The sequence below is a fragment of the Hemiscyllium ocellatum genome, chromosome 4 (assembly GCF_020745735.1).
Source record: "Hemiscyllium ocellatum isolate sHemOce1 chromosome 4, sHemOce1.pat.X.cur, whole genome shotgun sequence".
Taxonomy (NCBI): Eukaryota; Metazoa; Chordata; class Chondrichthyes; order Orectolobiformes; family Hemiscylliidae; genus Hemiscyllium; species Hemiscyllium ocellatum.
Window position 1 is genome coordinate 130399972 of NC_083404.1, and position 12234 is coordinate 130412205.

Consider the following 12234-nt stretch of genomic DNA (forward strand, 5'->3'; position numbering starts at 1 on the left):
TAGAACAATAAAATCTTTCTTTTTGTACTTTATTTTGTTCTTTTTCCCCGTTTTGCAGCGGGGAGATCAGTGAGGTTCAAGTAGGTTTTCTCTCATGTTGATTCCTTCACCACTTGCCACAGACCCATTCTAGCAGCAACGCCCTTTAGAACTCAAGCTTGGTCAGTAGCAGCACTTGCAAGCCACAGTGATTGGCATTATTTTTTTGCTGCCCTTAATGGTGTTCAACCTACAAGGATGCAGGATTTCCTTCCACATGTTTGACCTGCTCCCATGAGACCTCATGTGGTCTGGAGTCAGTTCTGAGCTTCCACAGCCATCTAGATTAAAGAATTTTGAACTTTGACCACCAATCTGAGTGAACATTTGCAGTTTCATTTAAACTGCATCTTGCTCATCTGAATGAATGTGATTTCACTTGACTCAGCTCCAACACTTTCTCCGTTTTGCATTTCTCTTCTTGATGCTGAAATGATTCCATCAGAGCTAGTGACCCAGTGTTGGCTCACTTCGAGTGGAAGAATGGCCAATTGTAAATTTGTCAACTTTTCGTCAGTGATTCTAACATGTTATTAACACAAATCTATTTTTAGATGTATGATGAAGGTAACCCATTGCAAAAGGACTTCATTTAAGGATATTAAAGTGCAATCAAATATGTGATTTTTCTCAAAAATTGCTTAGAGATAGATCATTATGTGGGGATGTGGGTGGAAAAAATTCCCATCTTTCCTTGGAGTGCACTTGAGTGGCATTAAAATTTAAATATGGAGGATTTGCGCCTCAGAATGTAAGACATCTTGCTAGACATGTTATTATGCTATAGATTTTACTGAACACACAAATTGATCCATAACACAATTGTCTGCTTTTCAATTTTTGTCTACTTCTCAATTTTTCTACCTGGTCTCCCAAATGGAATTCCTATTGTTGTGAATGAATTCCTGGCAGCTTACATGCAGATGCAGCAAACAATTAGGCTGTTGCTATGTTAGCCATTACTGCTAGAGGATTTGCACACAGGCGGAGACAGGTAAAGCTTCAGTTGGTTGGATGACATCTTAAGTAATGTGTGCACACCCTTTAGCTCACCTCAGTTTGGAGAGGGTTGTTAATGCCATTGAAGGAGTACAACAAAGATTCACTGCACTGGATCATAGAATGCCCCATAATCCTAAGAAGTGAGATTGGAGAAGCTAAGCTTCTACTCTCTAGAGTTCAGTAGAATGAGAGGAAGTCTTAGTGAAACCTGCAAAATATGTGGAGGGACAGCCAGGGTAAATGCAGATGAGATGCTTCCCAAGGGTTAAGATGGAGAGGAATTTAAGTGCGTCCAAGGCCATTTTCTGATTCAGTATGTGGATGTACCTTCTAGAGAAGGTGCAAAACTTGACCTCCTCTTGGGAAATAAGGCAGGGCAAGTGACTAAGGTGTCATTGGGGGAGAGCACTTAGGGGCCAAGACCGTAATTCTTTGAGTTTTAAAGTAGTGATGGAAAAGGATAGACCAGATCTAAAAGTTGAAGTTCTAAATTGGAGGAAGGCTAATTTTTACGGTATTAGGCAAGAACTTTGAAAAGCTGACTGGGGGCAGATGTTTGCAGGTAAAGAGACTGCTGGAAAATGGGAAACCTTCAAAAATGAGATAACGAGATTCCAGAGAAAATATATTCCTGTTTGGGTGAAAGGAAAGGCCAGTAGGTATAGGGAATGCTGGATGACTAAAGAAATTGAGGGTTTGGTTACGAAAAAGAAGGAAGCAAATGTCAGGTTTCGACAGGATAGATCAAGTGAATCCTTAGAGTATGAAGGCAGTAGGAGTATACTTGAGGGAAACTCAGGAGGGCAAAAAGGGGACATGAGGTAGCTCTGGCAAATGGAGTTAAGGAGAAACCAAAGGGTTTTTACAAATACATTAAGGACAAAAGGGTAACCAGGGAGAGAATAGGGCCCCTCAAAGATCAACAAGGCAGCCTTTGTGTGGAGCCGCAGGAGAAGGGGCCGATACTAAACAAGTATTTTTATTCAGTATTCACTGTGAAAAAGGACATGGAAGAAATAGAATGTAGGGAAATAGCTGGTGACAAATGTCCATATTACAGAGGAAGATGTGCTGGATGTCTTGAAATGCATAAGTGGATAAATCCCCAGGACCTGATCAGGTGTACCCTAGAACTGTGTGGGAAGCTAGGGAAGTGATTGCTGGGCCCCTTGCTGAGATATTTGTATCATCAACAGTCGCAGATGAGGTGCCAGAAGACTGAAGGTTGGCTAATGTGGTGCCATTCTTTTTAAGAAGGGTGGTAAGGACGAGCCAGGGAATTACAGGCCAGTGAGCCTGATGTCGGTGGTGGGCAAGTTGTTGGAGAGAATCCTGAGGGACAGGATGTACATGTGTTTGGAAAAGCAAGGACTGATTAGGGATATCCAACATGGCTTTGTGCGTTTGAAATCATTTCTCTCAAACTTGATTGAGTGTTTTGAAGAAGTAACAAAGAGGATTGATGAGGGCAGAGCAGTAGATGTGATCTATATGGACCTCAGTAAGGCATTGGACAAGATTCCTCATGGGAGACTGGGGAGCAAGGTTAGATCTCATGGAATACAGGGAGAACTCGCCATTTGGATACAGAATTGGCTCAAAGGTAGAAGACTGTGGTGGTGGAAGGTTGTTTTTCAGACTGGAGGCCTGTGACCAGTGGAGTGCCACAAGGATCGGTGCTGAGTCCACTACTTTTCATCATTTGTATAAATGATTTGGATGTGAACATAGGAGGTATAGTTAGTAAGTTTGCAGATGACACCAAAATTGGAGATGTAGTGGACAGCGAAGAAGGTCACCTTAGGTTATCATGGGACCTTGTTCAGATGGGCCAATGGGCTGAGAAGTGGAAGATGGAGTATAATTCAGATAATTGCGAGATGCTGCATTTTGGGAAAGTAAATCTTAGCAGGACTTATACACTTAATGGTAAGTTCCTAGGGAGTGTTGCTGAACAAAGAGACCTTGGACTGCAGGTCCATAGCTCCTTGAGAGTGGAGTCGCAGGTAGATAGGATAATGAAGAAGGCATTTGGTATGCTTTCCTTTATTGGTCAGAGTATTGAGGACAGGAATTGGGACGTCATATTGTGGCTGTACAGGACATTGGTTAGGCCACTGTTGGAATGTTGCATGCAATTCTGGACCCCTTCCTATTGGAAAGATGTTGTGAAACTTGAAAGGGTTCAGAAAAGATTTACAAGGATGTTACCAAGGTTAGAGGATTTGAGCTATAGGGAGAGGTTGAAGATGCTGGGGCTATTTTCCTTGAAGTATCAGAGGCTGAGGGGTGACCTTATAGAAGTTTAGAAAATCTTAAGGGGCATGGATAGGATAAATAGATAAGGTCTTCCCCTTGGGATGGGGGGAGTCCAGAACTAGAGGGCATAGGTTTAGGTTGAGAGGGGAAAGATATAAAAGAGACCTAAGGGGCAATGTTTTCACGCAGAGAGTGGTGCATGTGTAGAATGAGCTGCCAGAGGAAGCGGTGAAGGCTGGTACAATTGCAACATTAAAAAGGCATCTGGATGGGTATATGAATGGGAAGGGTTAGGAGGGATATGGGTCGGGTGCTGACAAGTGGGACTAGATTGGTTGGGATATCTGGTTGGCATGGACGAATTGGACCGAAGGGTCTGTTTCTGTACTGTACATCTCTGTGACTCTGGTTGGGGAGTCTAAACCACAGGCTACAGTTTTATAATAAGGGTCAAACCTTAGAACTGAGATGAGAAATTTATTCTGTCAGAGAATTGTGTATGTTTGGAATTCTCCCAACCCAGTGGGCTAGGAAGCTCGGTCATTTGAGTATGTTTAATGTCGTAATTGACAGGTTTCTAAGTACCAATGGTTTAAAAGGATATGGGATAGTGTTGGGAAGAAGGGCATAAGAAAATGACGAGACATGTTCATGTTAAACTATGAAGTAGGTTCAACAGGCTGAGTGGTCAACCCTTGGTCATGTGTTCCTAACAATTGAAATACTGGGTGCTTAATGATTACGGTTTTGCGACTGCCTCTGTGCCGCATAACAAATCGCAAGTTTTGTTTTCGTGAGTTTGTATGTTCTTTATTACCCTGAAAAACAAAATGGTATATATTATCCTTTGCTTTGCAGGTAAAATGTGAAAAGTATTGGCCAAGCAAGGAAGATGAAGTAATGTCATTTGATGACACTCAGTTCAGCTTAAAACTGTTGTCTGAAGATGTGAAATCATACTACACTGTTCGACAACTGCAATTACAAAGAATCTCAGTAAGGATGCATTTAACTGAAATTGATTGTAATGCGACTGTAAACATAGCCTGAACCTGTTTTCTTCCACCTCGATATAAACCAGCTAGCGCACACCTATGCTCTGTCTAACCTGACTCGACCCTGCTGCATACATACTGAGCCTGAGCCTTTTCTTACATCTGATCTGCTTGCACCTTCCTGGATATTTGCATGGGTTATGCTGAAGGCGAAGCTGATTTCAGAGCATTCCACTTGCTGTTTAAAAACACTGATAATAAAAGCATTGGTTTTCAACTTTCATCTTATTGACCTGAAAGAAGAAAACAGATGATTACATGGCTTTGAGTGTAACCCTGTGCTTCAGATCCTGCATCCTTTGGAGATCTGAACGCAATTCCTTAGGCCCTCAGCTTGGATCGAAGGGTCTGTTTCTGTGTTGTACATTTCTCTGATTCTGAAATACTCCCTGCCCGTCTCATTCGGATAATCAAGGTTGTTCTGTATACGCGTAATGATTTGGATGAAAATGTGGTCGAATTAGTAAATTTGCAGATGAGTCAAATTGTTGGACAAATGGATAATGATGAAGGATATCAAAGGATGCACCAAGATTTAGATCTTTTAGAAAGTTGGGTGGAAAAATGGCAAGTTGAGTTGAATTCAGACAAGTGTGAGGTGATGCATTCTGGGTGGTCAAATGCAAAGGGAAGTATACTGTAAATGGCTGGACCATTGGGAGCATTGATATACAGAGGGATCATAGGGTGCAAGTCCATAGCTCCCTGAAAGTCGCAACACGAATGAATAAAGTGGTAAAGAAGGTGCGTGGCATCTTGCCTTCATTGGTCGGGGCATTATATATAAAAGTAAGTTGGGTTGCAACTGTAATAGAGCTTAATCAGGCCAAGTTTGGAGTGTTCTGCACAGTTCTGATCACCACACTATAAGAAGAATGTGGTGGCTTTGGACAGGATGCAGAAGAGATTTACTAGGATGCTGCTTGGACTCGAACAGATTAGCCTTGAGAGGTTGGACAACTTGGATTGTTTTCACAAAAGTGATAGAGGCGAGGGCAATCTGATGGAAGTATGTAGAATTATGGAAGGCGTGAATAAGATGGACAGTTAGTCTCTTTTCTAGGGTGACATTGGTTTAAGGTGATAGGGGGAAAGTTTAAAAGACGTGAGAGGAAAGTTTGTTTTTGTAAAGTGTGTAGTAGATGATTTGATTGCCGGGGAGATGGCAGAAGTAAATACGATATTGAGGTTTAAGAAGTATTTAAACACAAGAACAGGCATAGAATTGGGGCATGCAGTTCTAGAAGTTTCTTGCAAGTCTAACTTTTTTTCCCTGAAAAATGTAGCCTCCGTCCCCTTTTGTAAACCTTTATTTAAACAAAGCTTTAATTTTAAATAATGGTTCCAAAACGACTGAATTTTTTCAGGTTTGGGATTCATTGTCCATTTCATGCATTTAAAATTTTTTGACCATTTGTAGAAGTTTTTGTATGGTCTGAAAATGATGTTCTGTCGATTCTAAAACACTTTTCCTAGTGTTAGCAACAACTTAACTTGTGTTACTTGTTCTTATTTTGCCTTGATAGACTGGGGAGACCAGAGAGATCCTGCACTTCCATTATACTACTTGGCCTGATTTTGGAGTACCAGAATCCCCCGCTTCATTTCTTAATTTTCTATTAAAAGTGAGGGAATCTGGCTCATTGAGCTGTGATTGTGGACCTGCTGTCGTTCATTGTAGTGCAGGCATTGGGCGTTCTGGTACCTTCGCATTAGTAGATACCTGTCTTGTTTTGGTGAGTAATTGTGTAACAACTTGTGAAAACATGAAGCTGTTGCCCCTTATGAAAACCCAATTATAATGCCAAAGGCTGATTTAATGTTTAGACAGCAGATCATCTTTTAAGACTATAAGGAAAAGGAGCAAAATTAGACCATTTGGCCCTTAGAATCTGCTCCACCGTTCAATTATGGTTGATGTTTTTTTCTCAATCCCATTCTCCTGCCTCCTTACCATAACTCTTGATCCCGTTATTAAAAGATAGGTCTTCACAGCTCTCTGCGGCACTGAGTTTTACAGATTAACCATCCTCTAGCCTAAGAAGTTCCTCCTCATCTCAATTCTGAAGAGTCGTCACTTCATTGAGAGCTGTGCTCTCAGGTCCTAATGTCTTGTACTACTGGAAACATCTCCACATCCATTGACTTCAGACCCCTCAGTATTCTGGAAGTTGCCATGAGATACCCCCTCATTTTTCTAAACTCATTGAGTACAGGCCCAAAGTCCACAACTGCTCTTCATCTTGACAAGCCCTTCATCCCTATGATCATTGTTGTTAATGTAATCTGGACCTCCTTCAAGGCCAGCACATCCTGCCTTAGATACAGATCCCAAACTGCTCCCAATCTTTTAAATGCTGTCTGACCAGGCCATTATGCAGCCTCAGCTGTACATCCCTGCTGTTGTAGTTTAGTCCTCTTGAAATGAATGTTAACATAGCATTTGCGTTCCTAACTGCCAATCGAACCTGCATGTTAGCCTTAGAAGAATCCTGAACTAGGACCCTCCAGTCTATTTCTGTTCAGATTTCTGAAGCCTTTCCTTGTTGAGAAAATAGTCTGTGCCTCTATTCCTATCAAAATGCATAACGTCACATTTTAACAAATTGTATTTCCATCTATCACTTCTTTGTCCACTCTCTTAGAGGCCCCTTCTGCAGTCTACCCACTTCCTTGACACCACCTGTCCCTTCATTTGTCTTTGCATCACCAGCAAACTTAACAACAATGCCCTCAGTTCCTTTATCCAGGTCATTAGCGTGTATCATGATTAGTTGTGTTCCAAACACTGACCTCTACAGAACTCAATTAGCCATCAGCTGCCATCCTGAAAAAACTCCTTTATCCTCTCTCCCAGCCTTCTGCCAGTCAGCAGTCTCATTTGGAACTATATTGCTGTTCCTTCACTGTTGTTGGGGGATAAAAAAAACTCCCGCTACTTGAGCCCTAACTGCACTGCATGTACACATTGATGGCAGTGGTTCTAGAAGGCATCAAGAAGGTTCAAGCAGTTAGGGGTGGACAGCAAAAGTTGGCCTTGACAGTGATGCTCACATCCCATGGTAAATTTTATTTAAAAATTACATTTAGGGGCTGCGTTGTGTGCTCAGCAGGATATTTTTCTTATAGATGGAGAAACGCAAAGATCCTTCCACTGTGGACATCAGAGAAGTATTATTAGAAATGCGAAAATATCGGATGGGACTCATTCAAACTCCAGATCAATTGAGATTTTCATATATGGCCGTTATAGAGGGAGCAAAATATATCAAGGGAGACTCATCTGCACAGGTAATTATTTCTAATCTATGACATTGCTAACCACAATTGACAGGATACAACTTCACTTTCTCCAAGGAGAAATGGTAATGTGAACGGCAGGAGAGGAGGAGCAGCAACAGTCACTTGAATTGACTAAACTGGTTCTCACCCTCAACTTCACCTTGAAATCCTCCCACTTCCTTCAGTCAAAAGGAGTAGACATGGGCCCCAGCTATGCCTGTATATTTGTTGGGTACATAGAACAGCCCATCTTCTGTAGTTACGCTGGCACCATTCATTACCTTTTTCCTCTGCTACTTCGATGACTGTATTAGTGCCACCTCATGCTCCCACGAGGAGGTTGAACAGTTCATCAACTCCATGAATACCTTTCACCCTGACCTCAAATTCACCTGGACCATTTGTGACATCGCCCTCCCCTTCCTGGACACCTCCATCTCCATTTCCAGCGACCAATTCAACACAGGCATCTACTTCAAACCCATTGACTCCCACAACTACCTGGATTACACCAACACTCACCCCTCCTTTTTGAAAAATGCTATCCCTTACCCAAATTCCTCCTCCACATCTGCTCCCAGGATGAGCACTTCCACTCCAGAACATCCCAGATGGCCTCCTGCATGAAGGGCTGCAATTTCACCTCCCACATGATCGTTAATGCCTTCCACTGCATCTTCTGCACTTCCCACACCTCTGCCCTTGAACCATACTCCTCAACTGCAACAAGGTTAGAACCCATTGGTCCTCGCCTTTCACCCCACCAGTCTCCAGATACAGTCCATCATCCTATGCCATTTCCACCACCTATAGTCAAACCCCACCACCAGAGATATGTTTCCCTTCCCACCCCTATCAGCGCTCGGCAGAGATAATTCCCTTTGCGACTCCCTCGTTTGGTTCGTGCCCCCCAACCAACCCAGCCTCCACTCCCAGCACCTTCCCTTGTCACCATCATACAAGGTCCCCAAGGATCCTTCTACATCTGGCAGAGACTTTCCTGCACATCCAAACACCTCATCTTCTGTGTCAGTTACTCACGATGTGGTCTCTTCTACATTGGGGCGACAGGGCACCAACTTACAGAACATTTCGGAGAACATTTCCAGCACACGGACCAAACAACCCCATTGCCCTGTGGCTGACCGTTTCAACACTCTTTCCCCCCCACTCCCCACTTCCACCCCCAACCACCACCACCACCATCACCATCACCAAAGAACTCCCTAAAGGGCATGGAAGTCCTGGGGTGCCTCCACCACCAAATCCAAACCACTCAACATGTGAAGCAAGAAATCTCATCTTCTATTTTGGGACCCTCCAACCACATAGCACCAATGTCGATTTCACCAGATTCCTTATCTCAGATCCAACCCTCCAACTTGGCACAGCCTTCTTGAAGTCTCCATCTTCCTTCCCACCTATCCTACTTCATTTTCCACTCCAACCAATCAGCATCCCCCCCCCCCCCACTTCCATCTGTTTCTCACCTTACAAGGTACACCCCCTCACCCCCACCCCCAAATCCTATTTATCACTTAGCCCTCTTGGTCCTCCTCCAGCCCCGACATTCCTGATGAAGGACTTATGCCCGAAACGTCGACACTTCTGGTCCTCAGTTAATATTTCAAATCTGACCCTTTGTCAGGATATCCTGGACTTAAAACATTAATTCTTTTTTTGATACACATACTGTCAGACCTGCTGAGTTTTTCCAGCATTTGTTTTTGATTTATTTAACATCTGTAACTCATTGTTTTTATTTAATGAAATGCTATCCTATATTCTGAGGATTTGAGCATAAAAGTAAGCATTCTGAAGAAGAGTCACAACTTGACACTAATTCTGTTTCTCTATCCACAGCCTGATCTGAGTTTCTCCACCATTTTCTGTTGTTGTTTCCGATTTTCAGTATCCTGCAATCGTTTGTTTTTATAATAGGGAGCGTGTTATGGTCAGTTAAACTGTGTGGTGAGACCATATCTTAAATTGCTTGGCAGTGGTTCAGAATGGGTTTAGTAGATTGGCACCCGGAATGAGCAAGTTGCTTTATAAGGAAAGGCTGGACAAGTCGGGGCTTAGTTCCACTGAAATTGAGAAGCGTGAGGGTGTGACAGTGTGTAAAAACCTGAATGGTCTTGAGGTGAAGACATTTCCTCATGTGGATGAATCCAGACCCCTGGGGGTGCTATTTTAAAGCTAAGGATTGCCGTTTTACACAGATGAGAATTCATTTCCTGACAATAGTTATGTGAATTTGAACCTCTCTGTATCAGAAGGCAGTGGAGGTGAGCCCTTAAATATTTTTAAGGCAGTGTTGGTTAAAGTTTTGATAAACAAAGGAATTAAAGCATTTCAAGAGTAGAAATGGAAATGTACAATTCAAAACACAGCATATCATCCATGAACTTATTGAATGGCAGTGCAAGTCTGAGGGGCTATCAGTAGATATGTTTGTATGACATGCAATGAGGTCAGTATTTTAAAGCTCACTATGCAAATGCTTTGATCACATTAAGCAAAGCATTAACCTACAAAATTTAGGTGTCCTTGTAATTTGTAAAATCATGGATTTAATCTGTATATTTTTAAAAATTCATTCATTAACAATATTAATTTATACCATCCAGTCCCTAAAGGGCAGGTGGGACCCATGAGCCTCTCTATGATCTTAAAATTCTAAATTTTTAGAAGAATTCATTCATGTGTTGTGGGTGTTGCTGGCTTGATGAGCATTTGTTGTCTATCCTAATTGTTCTTGACCTAAATGACTTGCAATGCCATTTCAGGGGCAATCATCCCCCTTGGTATCAATCTAGATTTGCATGGGGTCAGACTAGGTAAAATCTATCTCTGCATGCGTAAGTTGGGAAATCCTTCCATTTGGATTTGTTCTGTTTGTGTGTGCCGGACTCTGGAACAACTTCGAAAACAGAGATTTAACAAATGGATCTTTTGGCTTAATTTATGTAATTGGTTTGCAAATTGTTGTCTGACTTCTCATTGTTATGAGAAGGAATAGGAATCTGATATTGTGAGATTTACTTGGTGTTAGCCTGTAGGTTAACATGAGACTGAAAATAGCAAAGACTTCAGATCTCAGACGATATCATCAGAACCTCCTTGACGCTGCATATCTTCAGTTTTACGTCACTACTTGAAAATGTTATTTTTCAGTAGGAAGGTGAAAATGTGTTTTCATTATGCTCCTCCGAAGTATAATTCCTATCTTTGTTTTCGATTTTTCTTCACCATTTAGCCATGTTGGTAATATTCTTTAGTGCTCCCACCTTGAGTCCCCCTGCTTCACTCCTCTCAAAAGTATAGAAAGCTTTCCTGAAGCCTTTTTTTAAAATCAAATTTTCAGGGACAGTTTGAGTTGCCATCTGTTCCGTTATGCTCTAAACGCTCAATATTTTCGAAGTTGACTGATTAAGTCTGATCCATTATTTTTAATCAAATTTTGCTGATCTGGATCTGATCTCCATTTATCACTTCTGGTCCCTATTCTCTTTGATATCCCCTCCTAACAAAACTTTCGATCTCGGGTCAAACTGAACTTTTGAGACTATGTCCAAAGATTTTTTTTTTGGAAATAGAATTCTTGACTGCACATCTGAGTAATCTTGCTCAGATTGTCAGATTATACCCTTTATTCTTGGATTCATCGGTGAGGTGAGTTTGTTTCTCTGTTTGCCCAAACAAATAATTTAAGTTAAAAGGTCACCATTAGATCATCCCCCTCTATTTTCTAAACATGAGAGAAAGCAGACCAGATTTATGCAGCTAGCTCTCATAATGTAACTCTTCTGTCTTGTTCATTGTACCCCTTCCAAGACCCAGTTTTTTTAAAATTCCAGTTGTGTTGTGTTGCTTTCTCACTTTTGAATTACAAATCTCTGAAAGGCCAATATTTCATTAACTTTTCAAATTACATTTTATTCCAGTCCATGAAATTTGAGTGATTTGCTTAATGAACACCTTCATCAATTTGTTCCTCAACATTTCCTAATCTATCACCACTAATAAATTACTGTCTTGGATCCAAAAGGATGACCTCACACTTTGTGGTTCGAAGTCTATGCGTCATAGTTTTGTTTGTTCCCTTGGTGCTTCCTATATTATTGGGCTATAATTTTATTTTCTACTAATAGTTAGAGTACTGCACATTTACCCTTTAACATTACCAAGCTTTCTCTATATCTATACTTTATTCATTTACATCAAACAACAAATGTTTAAGGCAGAGCAATAAAATATATAATTGCCTCCCATTTTAGTCATTTTTCATCACTGAAGAGCCATTTCTAGCTTGCAGTATTTGCTTGTTATCTTTTTATTTTCAGTTGATTTGATCCAGCTGATACTTTATTTTAATAAATACTTCATTTGTATCTCTCCTTTACAGTCTTTAAAAACTCCTCAGTTTATTTGCTGCCTTCCCACTTTGTGATCCGTATGACTGACCCCCTCTACGTGACAAAGTATATGCAGGTGGTTTGAAGCACTTTGCAGAAATGACTTTTGTGTGTATTAAATAGCGAGGGTGAAACACTATTGATATCCTGAATAGGTCTGAGAAGAAAGAGTGATGCTG

The 12234-nt window shown here is 41.4% G+C and overlaps 1 protein-coding gene across 2 annotated transcripts in view; it reads left to right on the top strand.

The window, feature by feature from the left end:
- LOC132815105 (tyrosine-protein phosphatase non-receptor type 2-like) overlaps positions 1-12234 on the top strand; it is a 91512-nt gene that overhangs the window by 61358 nt on the left and 17920 nt on the right. For both annotated transcript variants that reach the window (XM_060823871.1, XM_060823872.1), the window contains exons 5-7: positions 4159-4296; positions 5882-6091; positions 7485-7646. In XM_060823871.1, coding sequence (XP_060679854.1) covers positions 4159-4296; positions 5882-6091; positions 7485-7646 — 510 coding nt within the window. The remainder of the gene's footprint in view (positions 1-4158; positions 4297-5881; positions 6092-7484; positions 7647-12234) is intronic.